The sequence below is a fragment of the Stegastes partitus genome, unplaced genomic scaffold (assembly GCF_000690725.1).
Source record: "Stegastes partitus isolate 25-593 unplaced genomic scaffold, Stegastes_partitus-1.0.2 Scaffold56, whole genome shotgun sequence".
In the NCBI taxonomy this organism is placed as follows: Eukaryota; Metazoa; Chordata; class Actinopteri; family Pomacentridae; genus Stegastes; species Stegastes partitus.
The window spans coordinates 126,530-147,745 of record NW_007577787.1 but is presented as its reverse complement, the minus strand read 5'-3'; the positions used below and the strand labels follow the sequence as shown (position 1 = coordinate 147,745).

At 42.2% G+C, this 21,216-nt stretch overlaps 1 protein-coding gene across 1 annotated transcript in view; it reads left to right on the top strand.

The window, feature by feature from the left end:
- Window positions 1–15,916, top strand: part of dop1b (DOP1 leucine zipper like protein B) — a 25,572-nt gene extending 9,656 nt beyond the window's left edge. The window contains exons 7-38 of the mRNA XM_008275619.1: window positions 141–264; window positions 377–486; window positions 1,109–1,220; window positions 1,352–1,472; window positions 1,606–1,725; window positions 1,946–2,051; window positions 2,339–2,575; window positions 2,661–2,965; window positions 3,054–3,448; window positions 3,536–3,807; window positions 3,904–4,056; window positions 4,220–4,320; window positions 5,496–5,686; window positions 5,796–7,389; window positions 7,629–7,728; window positions 7,814–8,005; window positions 8,183–8,305; window positions 8,412–8,546; window positions 8,635–8,690; window positions 8,790–8,894; window positions 9,146–9,212; window positions 9,331–9,490; window positions 10,251–10,333; window positions 10,423–10,532; window positions 10,625–10,774; window positions 12,049–12,110; window positions 12,490–12,618; window positions 12,722–12,858; window positions 12,942–12,997; window positions 13,102–13,245; window positions 13,498–13,630; window positions 14,691–15,916. Coding sequence (XP_008273841.1) covers window positions 141–264; window positions 377–486; window positions 1,109–1,220; window positions 1,352–1,472; window positions 1,606–1,725; window positions 1,946–2,051; window positions 2,339–2,575; window positions 2,661–2,965; window positions 3,054–3,448; window positions 3,536–3,807; window positions 3,904–4,056; window positions 4,220–4,320; window positions 5,496–5,686; window positions 5,796–7,389; window positions 7,629–7,728; window positions 7,814–8,005; window positions 8,183–8,305; window positions 8,412–8,546; window positions 8,635–8,690; window positions 8,790–8,894; window positions 9,146–9,212; window positions 9,331–9,490; window positions 10,251–10,333; window positions 10,423–10,532; window positions 10,625–10,774; window positions 12,049–12,110; window positions 12,490–12,618; window positions 12,722–12,858; window positions 12,942–12,997; window positions 13,102–13,245; window positions 13,498–13,630; window positions 14,691–14,948 — 6,141 coding nt within the window. The 3' untranslated portion in view covers window positions 14,949–15,916. The remainder of the gene's footprint in view (window positions 1–140; window positions 265–376; window positions 487–1,108; window positions 1,221–1,351; window positions 1,473–1,605; window positions 1,726–1,945; window positions 2,052–2,338; window positions 2,576–2,660; window positions 2,966–3,053; window positions 3,449–3,535; window positions 3,808–3,903; window positions 4,057–4,219; window positions 4,321–5,495; window positions 5,687–5,795; window positions 7,390–7,628; window positions 7,729–7,813; window positions 8,006–8,182; window positions 8,306–8,411; window positions 8,547–8,634; window positions 8,691–8,789; window positions 8,895–9,145; window positions 9,213–9,330; window positions 9,491–10,250; window positions 10,334–10,422; window positions 10,533–10,624; window positions 10,775–12,048; window positions 12,111–12,489; window positions 12,619–12,721; window positions 12,859–12,941; window positions 12,998–13,101; window positions 13,246–13,497; window positions 13,631–14,690) is intronic.
- Window positions 15,917–21,216: the final 5,300 nt, after the last annotated feature.

Genomic DNA, 21,216 nt, shown 5'->3' with positions numbered 1-21,216 from the left:
ATGCTAATATTGTGTGTTGCTTTTAGGACTTGTTTATGATATGCATAGTTTTATATCTGTTTTCCATTAAGCATGCCAGTCGCTCTATCATGACTCTCCCATTCTTCTTCTTTCCTCCATTAACTGTGTTGCTGCTTTAGGACCAAGCCGATTCCAGCATAGCTTTGAGTGCTGAAGACATGACCACAGTGGTGTCTGCAGCATCGCTCACGCTACTCCGAAGAGACATGTCCCTAAACAGACGCCTCTACGCCTGGCTTCTAGGTTCCGATTATTAGAATATACTGCAGCAATGCAATACGTACATCACATCACTGCAACATTTACTGGCTCTCTTTATTCACTCGTGTTCGTTTTCATGTGAATGTGTTTTCAGGTACTGACATAAAAGGAGAAATGGTGTCACCACACCCCACCCTCTCCGCCACCACAGAGGAGCATACAACCTTCTACTTCAACACCTATTCTCGAGATTTCCTTGTGATGGTATGTCACACATTTATCAGCATGCAGATACAGACTAAAGCTTAAAAAAATACTTACATATATGTGCATTTCTTAATTAAGCATGACTTGTCAGTGTTGTTAAAGGAAGTGTTGGACATTTTGGGAAGTGGGCCTCTGGTCTACGTCCTCAAGAAGATCAGTAGCATTTCTGTGTTCATAGAGGAATTCAAAAGATATGCAAAAGGACTGCAGGGAAAACAAAGGGAAACAACTTACCTGACTTTGTCTTAATCTACCAAAACCAATGTACAAGCACCGCTAACAGCCCTCAATTAATGTGCTACAGCTCGTGTAGTAATCAATACAAAACGCTGTTCAGAAATAACTTGCGGTTTCCCTTGGAGTTTATGTGAAGCACTCCTTCTGGGCTAACAGCAGTAGCTGAGCCTACAGTCACTGTGTGGTTTTGGGGTAACCAACAAAGCCTTGGAAACAGTCCCACAAATACCCTCTATCTGAATAACAACATTAAAGCAAACAAGCACATTTTCCAAAAAGTCTAAGCATAGTAAACAAGAGGTTATGTGTGTTTGAACAGCGTATTAACGTTTGTTTGTCACCTGTTTCTGTCATTCTCTTCTGTTTGTGTGTGTGACTCCAGGCTCTGATTAACATCCTCAAACAGAAGGATGTGGATAGCGACCCTGAAACTGTGACTGTTTACCTCAGGCCGTTTCGCATCATTATCAGTCTGCTTGATAAACCGGAGATAGGTACGCAGCACTAAGCAAAGGAGTAAACACTCATTTTAAAATGCAAAATTACTGGATTCACCACTTTTTTTTTTTTTGTCTCAGGCCTGCTCTCATCCTGCTATACTGTGATAATGAAAATGTTTCTGCAGGTCCAGCTGTCTTGAGCAGCGTGTTGTTGGAGGTGGTCCGAGCTTTCTACAGCTACTGTCAACAGATGCTGGGGGAGGAAACCATCACCAGCTCAGGTCTCTCAGGCAACCAGCTGGCTAGGTGAGAGTGATGCATGGCGAAACAGATGCGCTGTATGTTCACTGTTGAATGTACATTTAACTGAACTCGTGACAAAATTTCATCCGACAAGATGAATCCAGAAACAGATGTTTCTTTTGTTTTTCTTTAACAGTAAGATAAAAGAAAACAAGAACGCATCAGAGATCATAAAGACGATGAATATGCTCGTGAGCTCCATGAACAGCGAATACCTGTGGGAGTACATGACTCGACGCTTCTGTGCTTCTCTCAGGTACGCCCGTGACTAAGAATCATGGGAATTTCAGAACCCATGCTTCACACAATGGAGTGTTGGTGATAAGGTATACAGTGCCAACCCCAAAACATAAGATAATACAGCAATTATGTTAAAGAAAGTCAATGGCTTGTTAGAATTACGTATGTGGCTGAATCAGATTAATGAAGATTTGCTCTCAAACATGAACTGACGAGGATCACTGTTTTAAACCCAGTGACAAAGATGATCCACCAACTCCTGAGCAGGACCGCGGTCATCCCACTCCCTCTGTCACCGAGATGTCCAACCTCATCATTTTCCTGCTTGATGTTCTTCCTCTGGTAACACACACACACACCTATACAGCAGTAGTTTGTTCCCTGAGACACTCCACAGGGGCATGTATCATAGGGCTGTTTTCAGAAAACATGAAAACACTCAGAAAAAAATTCAAAGAATACTGTAAATTGACATAAAATCAGAAAACTATATTATATACAAATGATAAGATCTTCTTAGTGAACAAATTTGCATCTCTCTGGTTCTTACAGTTACAAATGCAAAATAATACCCCTGTGTGACTCATACACACATTACTCACAAATTGTATGTCTCCATGTTTCCACAGGAGCTCCATGCTGACATCCAATCCCATTTGCTTCCTGAAATGCTGGGCAACATGCTGCGGACTCTGCGCAGCCACATGGACTCTGTTTGCCTAGAAGATGTCACACAGGGTCTGCGCGCATGTTTCAAGGTTTTGAGTAAGATCCAGATGCCCGTGGCTTACATGGACGTTGATGCAGCGGCACACTCAGAGGAGATAGAGATACAGTCGCCAGAGGAGGAAAACACCAAGACTCAGGTTAGGCATTTTACCATCTGTGACAATGTGGGTTATTTTTTGAATCATTTGACTGTGCTCATTGTATCAATTACACTTTATCCAGGATATAGAGAATGAAGGAGAGAAAGATGGCAGTGTTGGTCAGGTTAATGGGCATCATGAAGACGAAGAGCTGAACCGAGATGGAGGTGATGAGGCAGAGCCTGCTAATGGTGTTTACCCAGCGCTCAGGTCTGAAGATAGCGGCTTGGGCATCAGCGCCTCGCCGTCAGAGCAACATCTGCCACCAGGGATGGGACTAGGAGCTGAGAGAATTGGCAAAGAAGGCGAGGGAGTGTGGCGAAGGGGAGGCAGTGTGGATACCATGACACAATGTCTGCAGGACATACTGGCTTTTATAGCAACAAGGTAAACTTCTGAGACAGTTGCAATGGTCTCCATGGAGCACGTTTATTAACTGTGATTTCTCAATATTTTCACTCCTGCTGCATTTCAGATACCTTTTGGTGCAGGTGGAGGATGTCAGGGGAGCTGATGAAGCGCCACAGCCTGACCACAGTGCTCCTGCTGGGAATCAAAAGATTCTGTTGGGCGGGCGGGAAATTAAAGACAAACTGACTGAGCTGTTCACTCCAAATAAACTCAAAGCTCACCCCTCTTCTGAGGCCCTGGGCTCAGCAGCCCCTACTGAGAAGAAAAAGGAACGCGGGCACTTGGGGTGTGTGGATTGGGCGGCTGGATTCATGCCCAGAGGAAGGGCGGAGATCTCTGAGGCCTGTCGACAGGCCTTCATCGCCACCTGCCACCTGCTGCTGGAGGGCACCACTTTTCCTGTCTACCTAACTGAAGAGGAGACTCTGGCTCTCCACACAGAAATGTTTGGCCACACAGGTCAGCACACGGATGGAGTTAATGCGACTGTCAGTTACATGCTGTAACCTGCAAACGAGTGATTAAAAGTTTTTTTGCTTGCCACAGGTAGTGACGTGGACAGCCTGCCTGTGTGGCTGAGGTCCTTGATGACACTGTGCTGCCTGTCCAGGGACTACAACATCCAGCACACTGCAGTGGCTTCCCTGTTGGAGCTCATCAACCATTCCCAATCCTTAGCACTGGTCATTCAGGACAAGCACAGACGCTACCAGAACTCCGAGTCCAACCCTCTGAGTGGGCGGCTGCAGATGGTCACTGTGCCACCCATCTATCCTGCCGTGCTTCGTGCCATAGAGGAGGGCACCGATTTCTATCAGGTTAGATTATCAAAGGAAAAAAAGTTAGTGTAAGTGAAAACTAGAGAATAAATACAGTATTCAATATGTTGGTTTTGTTTTTTTCTTGTAATCCAGAGGGTGTCCCAGGTACTGTGGAGTCAGTTAGAGACAGAGCGGAGAGAGCAGCACATTTCCTGTGTTGAACTGTTTTACAGGCTGCACTGTTTGGCTCCATCAGCATCCATCTGTGAAGACATCATTTGCCAGGCACTACAACACAAAGACAAGGTGTGTGGACCTGCTGAACCACATGACTCATTCACACGTTTTGTTTTTTTTTCCTCAATATCTTCAAGATGTGTCAGCTTAACTAGGACACACAAACAGATCTAATAGTCAATGTGACAAGTCGAGCAAATAAACCAAAGGTTTGTGTGTTTGTCTCCCACAGGCAGTTAGGCTGGAGGCGCTACACCGCTTCACAGTGCTGTGGCACCTGACCCGGGAGATTCAGACCAGCAGGACCATGTCCCTCAGTCGTTCCTTTGACCGGTCAGTACATGGTTGTGGTATGCAGTCAAGACGAATGGTGGTCAGAGTTGCTATTCATAGCCTTTTTGTGATTTTAAATATTGTACACTCTGTCTCAGTATGTATCTTGTGTAGTTTAGTTGCTCAAAATAAGCGTCACTGCTTCTCTAAAACCTGATTAACCTGCCATCCCTTGAAGCGATAGTGTCATTAGTAACAGAGCTGTGGGAACTAGCACAACAAGGCTGAGAAAAGTTAAACTTTACGTAACTGTTCCTGTGAAATTTCAAGTGAAACAGTAGGACTTTTGTTGATTCCTACAGAAAACAAGTATGCCGCAGCTAACAAGTCTGAATTTGAGAACAAGATATTATAAATAGCCTACCTTTTTGTATCTCTAAATGATGATAGATAAGTTTTACAGTCTGGAATCCTTCATTTGGTTATATGGCACTGTTCAACCTGTCCAACACTAGAGTTGGTGACAGGATGCCTTTTAAAACAAGCTGCATCAGACTTATGTTACTGTGAAGATCAATGGCAATTTTAAGTGCGTTAACATGACAGCATGCTAAATGTTGCTCTGTAAATCCACTACATAAATGCCACTAAATGTTCTATATAAAGGTTCTTTCTGAAAAGGTCAGAGATGTTTAAGTAGAGGCACTCAGACTGACGGCACAAAAGAGGCTTAATGCTCTGAAAAAAGACGCTGGGTGCAGCAATTCTTCTCTGGTTGGCTGAATTCAACTGAAAAAAACACTGGCACTCAAAAAAAAACTATGTGGACACTTAGCTTTAATGATAGGAATGATTAAAATAGCCTGTCATCAGAATAGGATTGGTGTTGAAGTGCCCTCACAAATAAGCTTAAGATGTTACTGCTCAGGTTGGAAAAGAACACGTGAAACATAAACTAATAAAAATAAGCCAAGTTTTTTGAGATGGGTCAAACCGGCTGATTCTAAGATGTCTTAAAAGCTCACTCTACATAGGACAAACATTTTAAATAGAGGTAAGTGTAGCTTCCTCTGTTAGCATCTTCCAGGTAAAAGTTGCTGCTCCTTCGCCACCCTGTCCTGTTCATCATTTACAACATGCAGTGAAAATAAAGATGAAAACAAATTCAGAGAAGTACAGAAGAAGAAAGCTTACGATTGCAAAAAAAATTGACTTTTGAAATGTGTCTCTCTCAGGTCTCTGTGCGTTGTGGTGGACAGTCTGAGCTGTACTGATGGCTCAATAAGTGCAACAGCTCAGTGCTGGCTGGTCAGGGCTCTGTCGCTTAATGACGTGATTCGGATCCTGGAACCCATTCTGTTGTTGCTGCTTCACCCGTCCACTCAGCGCTGTTCCATTCAGAGCATCAAACAAAATATTACTGCTGGTAAGTGTGTTTATCAGTGGATGCTGCTTGAGTGAATTCAATCTGACTTTATTAAAAATTCAATGTTTGGTCTGTGTTTCGTGAAGCTAATGTAATCGCTGTTTTTAAGGTAACCTGAAAGTTCTAAACAACAGAAGTCGAAGCTCCTCCAAAACCGTTGGCTCATCTACAGACACCATGGCACGAGAGGTCACCACTTTAAATGTCCTGAACATTGTGGACCGGGAATCCCTGTGGGCAGAGTTAGATAGCGGCCCAGAGCTGCCAAAGCCAATTGACGCTTTAGCAATATCAAGGAGCGAGAGTGAAGAGACAGAAGAAGAGGAAGCTAGACAGGAGGAGGACGAGGAGCCTGAGAGTGAGCACACAGAGTCAGCTGACACCAGTGGTGCTCAAGTGTCCACAGAAAACTCCAGTTCAGGCTCTGCTCCGTACCGCAGCATTGAAGACGGAGGTTTGGTCAACGGCCTGCGGAGGGCAGAGTCTGAGCACACACAGGCATCTGATTCACTGTCGAGTGAAGATGAGGAGGATTTAGAGCTGGAGGCTATAGCCAGGTCTCGTCTGTTAAAGCAGGAACGTGAAAAAAGAGAAGCCATCGATTCCCTGTTTCGCCATGTCCTGCTGTATCCTGTGGCCGGCGGCTGGCACCATCTACTCCAAGGGTTAGCACTGCTAGACAGTCTGCTGAGGAGCAGTGCTGAGTGCCCTCTGGTGGATGCCCTCTCCTCCACCTCACTGGACACAAGCTCTGCTGCACATTTAAACCTGGTTTCCAACCTTCTGCAGCGTCACCAACAGGCCCAGGATGGCAAGGGCTTTTATGGCTGCTTGCTTTCCCCTTCCTCCTCCCCTTCTGTGCCCCCGTCCCTGCTGATTGAACTGCTGGTGTCCCTGTGTCTGCAATTTCTGCGCTCTCAATACCCGTCCTATCTGAGCTTGAGTCCTGTCGACCTGCAGGGGAACAGAGAGGTTCAGGTGAAGAGTGTTGAGGTGCTGACTCGGATGGTGAACCAACTTGTCTGCACAGCACGAGCACAAGAAGGCAGCAAGGCCAACCTGGAGCCCATCCGCAGACTTCTCTCAGGTTGTAAAGTGCAGCAGTATGCCCTGCTTACACTTTCTGCATCTATGTATATCAGCCAGAAGGGAACGGAGAAGGGATCGTCCAAAGGTGTGGATCTACTAGAGGAGCAGGGAGGCCTGTCAGAGGAGAGTCTGGTGAATCTTGGAACAGGAGGAGGACAGGAGCAATACACCTTACAAATGGAGTTACTGAAACTTCTCCAGGCTCTCATAGTCCTTGAATACCACGTGTGGCCAGGTGGGGCTGCCCCAGCGGCTGGGTCGGGGGGCGCATCTGGCCAGTCTGGGGAGCCTCGTGAATCCTCAACTGCCAGCACGCCTCTTGCTCGTGAGTGGCAAACTGCGGTCCTTTTCCAGCAGTCCATCAAGGCGGCCCAGTACGTCCAAAGCCATCCCATCACAGCTCAAGGAATGTTTGTTTCTGCAGCAGCCAGGGCTCTGCAGCCTCAGTACGGCTATGCCATGCACCCCCACTGGGTGTCACTGCTGTGCTCCTCTCTGCCGTACTTGGGACGCTCATTAGGCATCATTGTGGCTCCGCTCATCAGCCAGATCTGCAGGAACTTGGATGAGTTGGTGAAGTTGTACGAGCATGACGGAGGAAAGACAAACCAGAGGTAGCCTGAATACACAGAACTTCACTTATACAGTTAACATTATCACATTCACATTTTATGCCGCTACACTGTCTAATTATTTTACTTAGATTCTTGTGAGGCTTTCATTTATGTGTTGGACATCTTCATTTAATTTAATAACACAAAACTCTTCTTTTAAATGTTGATACAGGAGATTCCTGCAGATACAATGCTGATATTCATAAAATATAAATGTTTTTTTTCTGACTTTTCATCAGCCTGAGTGGAAGGAGGGAGAATATTGCCCCTGACTACCCTCTGACTCTGCTAGAAGGCCTGACCACCATCACACATTATTGTCTACTGGACAACAAAAGGGTAAAAAAAATGGAACACACATAAACACATTTACCTCCACCGTAATAGTGTAATGCTAAATCTCTTCCCTCTTTCTTCTCGTCAGTCCCTCGTTGCCTGCGATCTTGTGGACATTCGTAATGCACGCAACGCTGTGATCGAGGCACTGCCGCACATGCTCAGCAGTATGGCGTTGTTATGGGGCGTGGTCATGAAGGAAGAGTATCAGAGGCGTGCATCGGACTCTGCACAGAGCAGCAGACACACTTCTACCTCTGTCTATTTCAAAGGCTCCAGGGTGTGTGAGAATTCTGCAGAGTGCATGCATATTATCAGTATTTTTCTTTTTCAACACATATCTGTGTCATGATGGGGCTATTGTCAATCCTATCATACACTCATATTTTCATAATTCAAGCAAGGCACATGTCTTTTTATGAAAAATGTCAAGCATTCACGATTCGTGCGCGTTTAGGTCTTGCGGCAGCGGATACTGGAGTTCCTGCTCCCTCTAACTGCACAGTATGGCGTTCAGCTGATGGCTTCTCTGGGAGCAGTTTGGAGCAACAGGAAGAGTAAAAGAAGGCATAAAAACAAAGTAAGAGCTGCAGTGTGTTTAAAAACAAGAAAATCTTGTTATATTAATTTCCCTGATTGGCTTTAGGGCACCTGTAACTACATTTTTGCCCTCTGGTCTTCTGTAGGTTTTGCCTGTGGCCAGTGAGTCTCGTCTCACCATTGTGGAGCTGGTGAAATCGCTGCACACCTTGCACACTGATACCATCCTGCACTTGGTCAAAGAGGTGGTGAAAAAACCATATCAGATCAAAGGAGAACAGGTACATAAATACACATGCATATAGAAATGCTCAAGACTTGTATTCTGGAAATGTTTTAAGTCAAATGGTTTACTTTTGTCTCCATCAGAAGTCGACACTGGTCGATGTCCCCATGTTGCAGTTCAGCTATGCCTATATCCAGAGGTAAAAATGGAATGCAAATACCAATCTCAAATTTGCCAAGATCCTTCTGTAATACTCACTTTCATACCAATCTCTGGGTTTGTGTGTTGTATTGTGTAGTATTTCAGCTCAGGTTCTGCAGGAAAATGTTGCTCCTCTACTCACTTTGTTACGGGAGTCTGTTCAGCTCAACCTGGCCCCACCTGGACACTTCTTATTGCTGGGGTCAGTTCTCGCCTTTACTCTGATCAGCAGTAATGTACCTTAATTAATTTCACTTTAAAAAAATGTCTCTTTTATTGTCAGTTAGATCTTACTATTATACTGTAGGCAGATCAGAAAAACAACCATAATGGTCACACTGCATCACACTACATTTATTTCTCTATTTATAAACATATAAACATATTCTTTGTATTTATTTGTGAATTTTTGGCAGCGAAGTTTGAGTTTCAATAACATATTCTGTCTTGCAGAATCCTGAATGACTTTGTCAATAGGCTTCCCAACCTGGACAGCAAGAAGGACACTAGAGATCTGCAGGTGAGATGCAATGCCGTGCTGCTATTTTTAGATGTCAAATCAATAATTTGTTGATTGAGATAATGAGCGAGTGCAGCTAAGATGCCGTGCTGATATGAATGATTATATTATCGTGCAGGAGGTGACTCAGCGGATCCTCGAGGCAGTAGGTGGCATCGCAGGCTCATCTCTGGAGCAGACCAGTTGGCTCAGCCGCAGCCTTGAGGTCAAAAATCAGCCACAGGTTTGCCCAGAAGCAGATGAAGCAGATGATGCAGACATGGACGGAGAGCATTGTGGTAAATTCACATAACTCTGATCAATAGTTACATGCACTCTGTTTACATGAACAAAAAAGAGCTTAAAAATGACTCCTATTGCTTTAGAAAGTGCTCTTTGCTTTAACTAAGCTTAGTATTATGAATGGACATGACTTTTACATTTCTTTTTAAATGTGAGAGTAAAGGCCCAATGGAACCAGGTACCAACAAGAAGCACTTTTGATAAGAGGACATTTAAAGATTTTGAGCCATAATGTTTAAAATATGTGTTGCAAATTTATCTCCATGCCATACACTTAAAATGGTAGTCGATAGTATAAAGTAAAGGGAAAAAAAGAACTTAATAACTAGGTTGATAAAACTGTACAACTAATATCTCATGATGTGCTGTGACAGAAATTTTGAGCTTGATTTTGGATCAAGAAAGCAGGATGATAACAAAACTATTCAACTTTAAAAGTGAGTTTGGGGTTTTGACAGCTCTGCTATAATGTTGGCAACATTTTCTGTCGTTGTTTGGGGCTACTTGTCTCCTTCATTTTGAAAGTTTACGTCGCTTCAGCATTACACTGAGTGACGACTTCATTTTATGATGTAACACTTCTATCCTGATTGTCACCTATTGCATGTGCTGCTCCATCTGAACTACCGTGTTAAGCACTGAAACAGTCCCCACAACTCCAGTGTACCTTTGAGTACATCTAGAATATAGAATATATCTGAGTTATTAAAAGCTTGGTAACATGAATCCCATTTCTGGTCTTCCTCTCCTTGTCAGAGTCAGTGGCTCAAGCCAGCGCCATGGTCTCCTCCTCAGCTCCCTCTGTTTACAGCGTGCAGGCTCTTGTACTTCTGGCTGAGGTAATTTTGTGTTTTTGTGCAAATTAGGTGTGGGTATTTTTTGTGGATGATTGCAAGAGATTCTATTTACACTCTTTGTCACTGTGTAGATCTTGGCACCACTTCTGGACATGGTATACCGCAGTGACGAGAAGGAGAAAGCCGTTCCTCTCATCTCCCGACTCATGTACTATGTTTTCCCCTACCTGAAGAACCACAGGTAATTACTGTTGCAGAGTTATCTTGATGGTAACAGCTTTGATCTTTTCGAGGTTAATAGATTCTCTCTAACTTGGTCTTTCCCTCCTGTAGTGCCTACAACATGCCCAGCTTTGAAGCGGGTGCTCAGCTGCTGAGCAGTCTGAGTGGGTATGCCTATACCAAAAGGGCCTGGAGGAAAGAGGTCTTTGAGCTTTTCATGGACCCCCTCTTCTTCACCATGGATGCCTCCTGTGCACACAGGTTTGTATGTTGGTGCGATAGGTGGGAACTTTTATACATACAGTTGCTCACCGTTTGTCTTGGGAACTTCAGGAATACCAAACAACACATACATGCACACATACAGCAAATCTTTAACTGCCCCGGTAGCATGATCTAATTAATAGATGTTGTTTATGGCAGTGAAAAGTGGAGGATTACATGCATAAAGCCTTAACATCCTGTACTTGGGGCTTACTACTTGATAAGTCAGTTTGTTGCAACAGATTGGTGGTGACAAATCTGATTCAATCCATGTCAAATCAGCCATGTGTGCAAACCACATTCCAACGCATACAGTTACACAAATACTTCCAACAGGTTTTGGAAACTAAAAGGAGAAAGATCTGATTAGAAGGGCTTAACAGAACCCGTCATGGGTCCAAGAATCTGTTCCCAAAGCCAAAAAGGAAACAGAAATTTACTACTCAGAACAAAAGCTGCAACCAGGACTCATGCACATCAAAGACGTGCCTCACCCAGTCCCTTTAGGAAGGCACAAACCAAATCATCACCAATTTCACAGCTGATTGACTATTAAGGTGTTAACGATAATTTACAAGTTGTCGGAACAAAACTTTTCGTCTTTACTAATACAAAGCCTGTTTATGACGCATGTAATCCATCCGCTTTGACAAAACAGTTGGTAAAATGCATTCAGCTGTTCCACTAGCCCACTCCATATTTTATCCTAAAAGTCTGCTTGCTGTCATGGCGACGCACAGCAAACACGTTTCGTTTAGAATCGGCGGCAGTTTCGTTGCTTGTAGCATAAGAAAGATAACTTTGATCGATTGTTCTTTAAAACTATAAAAACCATGCTCACTCTTTGCTACGTTTCTTAATGTTAGCTAATATCCAAACAAACACACACACACACACACACGCTGCACTTCCATAATGATCCATGCTGTTTGATCATAGATAGATCTTCTCAGATCCCTTTGGATATTACACATAATATTGATCACACCCAGAACCCATAGTAATAGAAATGGACAGGACCCAGACCTGATTGAAAGTATAAACAGTGATCCAAACCTGTACTTGTCCCAGATCAAGTTTTTTCTGGTAATGTTCTGCTGTGGTAAAGTGAATTCTAGTTAATCCCACATATCAGGTTTTAAAGAAAGCAACATGGCAACCTAAATCCAAATTAAATGGTCTCTTGGCTGTTTTAAATTGTTTTGCGGACATGACTTTGGGATCAACAAGATCAATGTCTGCTGCTTGACTGCTGCCTCTGTTCTCTTTAGTTGGAAATCCATTGTTGACCACCTGCTGACTCATGAGAAGACCATGTTTAAAGACCTTATGAGTGAGTACAGCCTCTAGGAAATGTCTGATTCTATAAAGACACTTTTGCAATCTAAACTTGAAAGCAATTCAGTATTCTGTGATAGAGAAGGTTTTTTTCTTTCTTTCTTTGAAGAAAGTTGAATGCTTTTTGTCAGTGAAGGGAAGGGAGGAGAACTCAAGAAGTTTGTAAATGCATTCATTTCATACCAAAAAGAAGAAAGCTCATCCTTCTTAAGAGTTTGAAGTAACCTACAGCTCAGGCAAAAAAGTAGATAGAAACTATTTTCAAATCAGAGCAGTCACAATGACACTTCTTGAAGGGAAATTCAGATTATAGGCATGTGTTTGATTACTTGCTGTTACATCTTGATGTTTATGTACATGTATCTGTGCTCCAGGCATGCAGAGTAGCTCCCTGAAACTGTTCGCTAATGTCGACCAGAAACCCATGCTGCTGAAACGCCAGGCGTTTGCCATGTTCAGCGGAGAACTCGACCAGTACCACCTCTATCTGCCCCTAATTCAAGGTTTGGTACTATTACTATTAGATTGTAGATTGTTATTTGATTGTGTTCAATCTAGTTTAAAAACGACATTTTTAAATTACTGTTCATTTTCTCTTCTTTTTAGAGCGTCTCACAGAGACTTTGCGTATGAACCCCAGCCCTGCTGTTTCAGCCCAGATGTTCCTGATGTTTCGTGTTCTCTTGTTGCGAATTTCATCCCAGCACCTGACGTCTCTTTGGCCCATAATGGTCACAGAACTGGTAAGATCCCATCCTCTAAGAACCAGGTTTAATACACTTAATAATGTGTGTCTGAAGTGAACTTTTCTCGACTTGCTTTCCAGATTCGCACTTTTGCACGTCTAGAGAAAGCTCTGCAGGCAGATAAAGACGTGTCAAAGTGAGTTCATTCTTTCATTAATGAATTCCTGTTTCATTAACATAATGTTGAATCTCTCACCCTCATACTCGGTGCTTTGTCTTGTATTTCTTTGTACCACTAAGACTGGCTAAAGTGGTGCGTGGAGCCCTTGACAAAAACGGACCAGTGAATTTCTCCCAGGCGGAGTTGGACATGTACCTGTCAGCCTGCAAGTTTCTGGACACCTCACTGGCTTTCCCCCCTGACAAGATACCACTCTTTCAGATGTAAGAGCCCATTAAAGGGCAAAGGGACTTATAGACATACTTACTTAACGGCACTTATCCAGATTGTTTTCTCCTGACTAGATCCTTGCTTGTGTTGTATTTACTCTCAGATGTACGTCGCTTTGGATAAAAACATCTGCTAAATGAAATTGTAGAATTGTAGAACTTACATTTGTCATTTGATTAAGTAGTTATATGTGTTTTCATCTGCCTGAAACTTTCTGTCCTTCCTGTTTTGCGTTTGTCTTGCAGGTATCGCTGGGCATTTGTCCCTGAGGTGGATGTGAGCCGCTACAGTGGTCCAGAAACTGCACTGATCGAAGGCGAACAGGAATGCATACCACACGTAGTCAGAGTAGTGGAAGGGATACAGCAACGCTTTGGGGTGAGATAACAGGCTTAACGCATCACATGTCAGACTTATAGATTATTATTCCCAATTTTAAGTGTCCTGAAAAGTAATTTGGGTGAGAGGCTCACTGTTACTGTTATTTAGCATGTGGTCTGGTAACCTTGTTAATGCTTTGTGTGTCAAAGCTGCTTCATAGTGCAAAGTGCTGTGGCATTTTACATCTCCACTTTGCCTGTTATTTTTTAATCTTCTCTCAGAAATGCATCCTATCTCCTAACAGTAAGGGCCTCGGTCTCACTTATTAACGCTCTGAACCCAAAACATGCCGGCTAAATTGACAAAATTTCACCATTTATTAGAACCAGAAACTGTAATAACAGGAATAACTGTTGGATGTTCAACTTTCCTACAGTCCTTGAACTAATTGAGTGTGACGCACCATCCCATTGTAACACTTAACTAAGTCTAAAATCATATTTCATCAAAATCACTTAATTCGACGAGCCTCATTTAAAAAATGTGCCAAAAAAAAAAAGTTCTCATTACCCAGATTTTGTAACAAATATAAAATTCTGCACTCTTCTGTGCAACTGAGAAGCCATGGGTTACTCAGCTGAAATGTGTTTTATCAGAAACAAATAATGAAATTTGGTGGCCGTAACATTATCCAGGAGAGTTCTGTGATTCTGTGTTAAGCTTTTATTTATTTATGGTACATTTGACAGAGACAAACACACTTTACACTGATAAATTAAAAACGTTAGCCAGTGCAAGTATCATAGCTTAATAGCAAATGCTAATACACAACACCAGTACCAGCAATAGAAGGATTCCAGTAAGATTCCTTTAAACTGAATAAAAACTGAGTGTAGCAGGATACAACACAAAAACCACACATTGAAACCCATTAGATTTTAAATAAATAATGATTTATTTTTGAATGTTGCTGAATTAATCAGGATTTAGCTCTTAAAATACCATCTAAAAGCACCACCACAACCAACCACTATTCCACAGCTCTATTGTTGTTGCTCTTTTGTTTTTAAATTACCGTGTCTCTCTCTGATTATGACGTCTCGTCCTGTTATTTCAGACCCTGAATGGACTGAGTGAGGAATCCACCACGGAGCGTCTGGAGTCCCCCCTCCTCACTCAGCGCTCCCTGTCCTCCATCACCCAGCTGTTGCCTTTCCTATGCACCCTCTGCTGTTCCTTCCAGAGCCCTCCTCCTTACAGCCAACCGATGCCCCACTTCCCTGTAGCGGATTACCCTGCAGCCAGTTCACACACGGTCCTGAGGAGGCTGGAGCACATCACTGAAGAAGAGTTCCTGGACTCCATGGAGATTTAAAAGCTCTAACATGAAGCTTTCATGAACTCAGCTTTTTGACCTGCAGCCATACAAGTAGAATACCTAAAACGGGCACAACCATGGATTATGTTGTATTGTGAATTAGGGGAGGGGAAAAAAAAAAAACAGGAAACGTGTTGGAACTCTGCTTTTTAATGTTTTAACTTGTCTGATCTCCACATCGATACATGTACCTCTGAGGTGCTCTCACACTGAATCTGTAACGGAAAAACAAAGGGACTTTAGTCATTTACAATTGGCTTTTTATATATGAAATATATGGTAAATAAATCACATATTAATGTGGAATGCTTCTTCCTCATCCTCCTGCAGAGCCTCATCTCAGGTGAAACGTATTCACACATTGAAATTCTACTTTCCTCTCTTTGCTTTGTACAATTAGACAAAAAAATACCTTGAAAATGGAAATGTAAACCAACTTTAAATGATTACCTATTGTTTCTATAAGGCATGCCCCTTATGATAATAATAGTTCCAGTCAAGTTTTTTTTTTTAGTTGGACACAAAATAGCAGATTCACTGTGAAAAACCTGATTAAGTATTGTCTTTGTTCCTTTCCATAACTCTGGTTAATCTGTAGTACGAGCAAACATGCATCCGTCTGACCCTGCGAATGTCAAGACTTAATGACTTTACCCGCGGTAAAGATTTACATTATGTTCAGAGTTTTATTTGTAAGTTACTGAATGTGCTTTGTGTACACCAGGAAAACCCTTTGAAATAATAATGGGCGTGCCTCGATATAATACGTGCTTGCCATTTTTGGTGTTTAAGGGAAACTAGCCTTTTCTTCGTAGTTGTTCATGAGTAGTTTTTACAGCTGCCCGTTGTCTTTGTTTTTTCCACAATGCTGAATGTTTAAGTAAGTTATTTTGGATGTTTAAAAGGACCATGTCAAGTTTTGAATTTGCAGAAATAAGACTCATTAAAATAAATAACAAACTTAAGACTTGCTGTGCTTTTTACGAACCGCTTCGTGTTGCTGCGTTTGTCATGCAGAGAGTTTATTAGATAGATTAGATTAGATAGATTGACTTTATTGTCATTCAATGAGTACATTAAAAGAAATGAAAATGCACTTAGAAGGAAATTACGAGCACAGGTCACAGACACAAAGAAAGTGAAAAACCTAGAAGTGGTAAAAGGCAAAGACGGGAACCTGAATAAATAAAATTAGAAGGCGTTTTAGATGCACTACGGGCCTAAAAAATCATTAAATCAATACTAAAAATCAGTATTTCACTGCCACGGCACAAACAAAACATATTATACCACCAGCAAATGTACTGAAGCACATGAACGGGTGTTTATTGTGGGTTTATTTGTGAATTAGGAGAATACTGTACAGATACATTACCCAACTCCACCATTTGTCTACTAATAGCTTCACAAGGTCACTGTAGGACCACTGAGTGTGACTTTCATTCTGACAGCCAGTCAAGGAGAGACAGAACTTTCAGGTAATACACAAGTTAAGGACCGAGATTAGAAGAGAAGAGACAAGGTGGCTGTGAATGATGTGTGTATGCATTTGTTTCTATTAAATGTGCTACAACCTGCTGTCCTGCTGTCCCGACACCCCTCATCCCCACCCTGACCCAACCGGTTTCCTGAACCTGGTTCTGTCGGATGTTTTTTTTTTCCTCTCTTTAGGGAGGAGGAGGGTTTTGGTTCCTTCCCACTGTTGCCGACCGCTTGCTCAGAGGAAGTCCAAAGGCAGCTTTGTATTGTTGGGTTCTCTGTTTAAATTCGTAAGGTTTTCGCCTTACTGTTAGATGTGAGATGACATATGTTGTGATCTGTGCTATACAAATTGAAAAAAAATCACTAAAAATTACAGTACAAGTACTCGTAGCTACATGTTGTGTGTCACTGGCTGAGCTCTTTGCTGTTCCCATGAAATAAACCAGTAGAAGCGTTCATCCAGCTGTAAACAGATGTGAAGTATCTGAAGAGGTGAGTCGACCATCTAACCCTATTCAGGACTTTTGGGGTCTTTTGGATCCCAGACCATTTGGTTTACGTGACAGGTATTGTTTTGTTTTTTTTTTTAAATATAAAAAGAGAGACATTTTTTGTGCATTTGGAACCAAAAATACGTCAACTTATCAGAAAATGTATTTAACATAGTCTAAAATCTATAACGAACACCAACATATATTTTTCACAGATTCTTTGTTGGGGTCCAACGGACCCAGAAAGACCTTCTACGTATGGCAACATGAAAGTCCTGAACAGGGTTAAGTTCATTCAAGTTTTTCACACTGCAGATTTTACAATATGTCTGTATGATGTTGTGATATTACATCTGTGGTTGCTCAAGTTTCTCCATTTATAAATTCACAATAAAAATGTGATCACCTCAGACACCAACCATCATATCTCTGTGGTATTTTACACATTCATTTCCAGGACACACTAAGAAAGTGTTAAAGTTTAGCCCCCTGGAGCTTTAAACTCCATTAGTTAAAGTTAATTTAAAATACTGACATAAAATCAAATATGTATTAATTCTTCGTACAGCTTGAGTATTTATTTTGATGGTATCAAAGAACTGCTTGTGAAACATCAAGTCAAACACAGTAGTTGGCTGGAGACGCATCCTGAAAGCAGCAATAACATGTCTGTCTGATGGATTCTATGGTTTCTGATGATGGACATCACAATCAACAATTTAAATTCAATGAGAGGTGGAAAGAACATTTCAGTTCATTTCAAGGAGTTCTTGCTTTAGCAACTACCAAGATGTTCAGCTGTTTTGGAAAATGCCAAAAGGTTCACATTTTACTCTCTCATTTTACTAAATTGTATCTTTATCCGTTTTTGAACGATTTCCTGGTATTTTCTGTGTTTTGCTGATAGAAAATGTCGTATTATCTGTCTAAAAGACTATCTCTCTCATTTAGGTTAAGCTAATAACGTTATGCTACATTAGCTTTTTGCCGTGCTAGCTCTAATTCTTTGCTGGCGTTTTAGGAGGTTGAGCCATTGTTAAAGTTTAATATCTCCAGAAATATAACTCGCAGGGACATGAAATTGTATGAGGAGACAGACAAAAGAGAGTCTCGTGTAAGGTTCTCTGTTATACTGAAAAAAATCTAGCAGAAACTTATTTAGTAATATGCGAAAATTCAAGAGTAGGACTTGGAGAGAGAATGTGCAGTGGACATCAATGAATTTCAAACTGTAGTTTTGCTAACGTTGACTTTCTGAAATGATGGCCAACATAGTCTAAAACAGTAACATAACAGCTAACCAGCACTACAAAATGTATTATTAATTATCTAGGAGGCTAACTAGCAGACTCTAGGTTAAGCTAATAATGTTGTGCTTTATTAGCTTGTTGCCGTGCTAGCTCGCTAGCTCGAATTCTTTGCTAGTGTACTAGGGCTGTGAAGCCATTTTAATATCTCCAGAATATGTTACATAAGTTAGTTTTGGGTCCCAAATAATGATTAAGTCAGTTCTGAACAAAATGTGACATGTTTCAGTAAAATATTTCCTGAATTCTGACTGATCTGACACAGACTGACCATGAACATATATTCTTTATGTTAATGGTCCAGTCATTATAGCAGAAGCATGAAGTCAACTAAAATCAGTTTCCCTTTATCACCAGTGTCAACACCAGTGAGGACCAGGAGGCTTCACAAACCCCAGACGCCCCAAAGACCAAGGAGAAGAAGCAGAGGAAGGCACCTTGGTGGCGTCAGTGGTTGAATTTGCAAGTATTAACTGTTAAAGTAACATGTGGAGTCTGAATTCAGAAACACTTATATGTGCTTTATTTTTGCTGTATTTAAACTGTGTTATTCTGTCTGTTCCTAATAGTAACAGGTGGAGTCTCCTGCTGATACCGACGGAGTCAACAAAAGCCCTCTGAGGTTGCCAAAGTCAGCTTGGTGGTCGAGTTGATCGATGGCAAATCCAATATATTAGAAATCAGCAGCCTTGTCTGCAACATTGACAACAGCAGTTATGTGGAGTCAAAGCTGACGTCACTGCAGAAAGCGATGCGCCAGTTTCCGGCCGGTCGATTTCAGCAGTGCATGGTGGGAGCCTGCAGGTCAAAGCGGACAGTTAAATCCCACCAACTCCAAACCTCTCTGCAGTGAGGAGCTCGTCTGCCTGGGGTATGTGAAGACAGTCATAGACACACTCAATACTCATACATCCAAGTATTTGAAAACTGTATATGTCACATGAAGTCTATGAATCTTCATGTATGAAGTAAGGCTACACATGTATAAAGGAAAGAAAATGAGCCCTCTACTGACTGTTGTCCCCTTTGTGATTTGATTCAAGGTCATCCAACCTGACGCAGACGTGCAGTATAAATTCCACCCTGCAAAGCCTCCTGAGTGGTTTCATTCAGGAGGTCTACAAGCAGCAGCAGGTGTGGTTTCCTCACTTGGGATCCCAGGTGATCAGGTGTAATGCACACACTAACACAGTTCCTGTCACTCTTTGGTTTCTTCACTACTTTGCAGCTCAACCTGAAGTGACAGCATCTAAACAGCATTCTCTCCTCTTTTTGTTTGTTCTTTACAGAGAGTTAGGTGACGTTGGAGTCAGTCGCTTCTCCAACAACAAGGCTCATACTGACTGTCTGTAAAGATACTGTTGCTGAGTTTAGCTCAGAGTTCTGGGACGGCAGTCAAAAGGTTGGTACATGTTTTATATACAGGATGCAGCATAGTACCACACTTACCTTGCTGAACTAGTTTTATAGTTTTTGTCAAATGCTCACCTTCTGAAACATTTTTAATGTAAGTCTCTGTGCAGCTGGGATAGACTCCAGCCCCCCGCGACCCCAGTGAGGATTAGGCGCTGTGTAGATAATAGATGGATGGATGGATGTTTCTGTGCAGGATGCCCATGAACTCCTCAGTTGTGTGCTGAACATGGTCACATCTCTGCCCTTAGACCAGCGGATGGCAGCAGCTGTCATGGGCGTCACATACACCTGCCCTGTCGGTGCACATGTTTACTTTGAAACGTTGAACAGCAAGACCTGTAAGAGGTACAAACACACTAAACTTTTTTTTTTCTTCTTCTCTGTCACTGAAGTTGGAGATCAGAGAGTTAAAGATTTGACATTGTTGGCTCTGTACATGCCAACTTAAATCTTTTTTGTTATTTTTAGCGTTTCACAGTCATAGTTTCTGTCGGGAAGTCTGTAACTTTATTTTCATCTGAACTTTCTCTTTCTTCTGCGGATGTGGTTGCCAGTCCATTAGAGAGGAGCAGTATCTGAACCTCTCTCTGGCCCCAGGACCTGAGTGTCTGAAAGTAAGTGCTGCTTTATACTTTATTCTCACACTCCAACAACATGTGTGCATGAATGTGTATGTCTACGTGAATCTGATATAATGTGTGACTGATTTCAGCTAAAACACATTTCTTCATGCTGCTTCCTGCTGCAGGAGGGCCAGCTGGACCTTCGGTGTCCGTGTGGAGCTGGAGAATCAGCAGAGCAGCTGTCGTTTTTGACTCTGCCAAAGTGAGTAACATCACATCTTCACAGAGAGACTTAAACCACCAGCAGGTTCTTTTATTTCATATCCTCTGTCATTGTGATATGTAACCCTCTCCTCTCTTTCTCCATAGATGTATATAATAAAGGCTAGGTTTCTTAAGGCGGCGTTTCAACAGGATCACCGGCGGCCATCTTGATTCGGGGCAGCTCTCTGGTGGAAGCTGTAATGTAAGGTAAATGATCTGCACAAACGTAAATACTCTGATCTCGCTGAAATCTTGACGGATTTACAAACGGTTCGGTTTCTACAAACGTTATTAACGTGGCCACAATTCAAATTACAGAAATACAAATAAAATACAAAATAATTAAAATACTAAATGCTGCTGGCTGTGAGAGTGTAACATGATTATCCATAAGTGCAGTGTTTTAACTCCACCTCTGACGTTTATAACAAACCAAACCGTTTGAAAATCGGTAGAAAATTGAACAAGTCATGGTTGTTTAAAAAGTACATGCACCACTACAACACAGTGTTATGGGTGAACGAGAGCACCGAATCAAGATGGCCGCCAGTGTGGCCGTGCGATTCCATTGGCTGACAGTGCGGACGAGACATGTAGCCTTTATTATACATATCTATGTCTTTCTCCTCCTTTTTTCTGATCCTCCAGCTTAAAAGATTCAGGTTCCCTTCAACCTTCCACCTGGAGGAGGTCAGTGAGTTGGGAGCTGGTGGTGAATCCTGGAAACACCATCACCCAACAG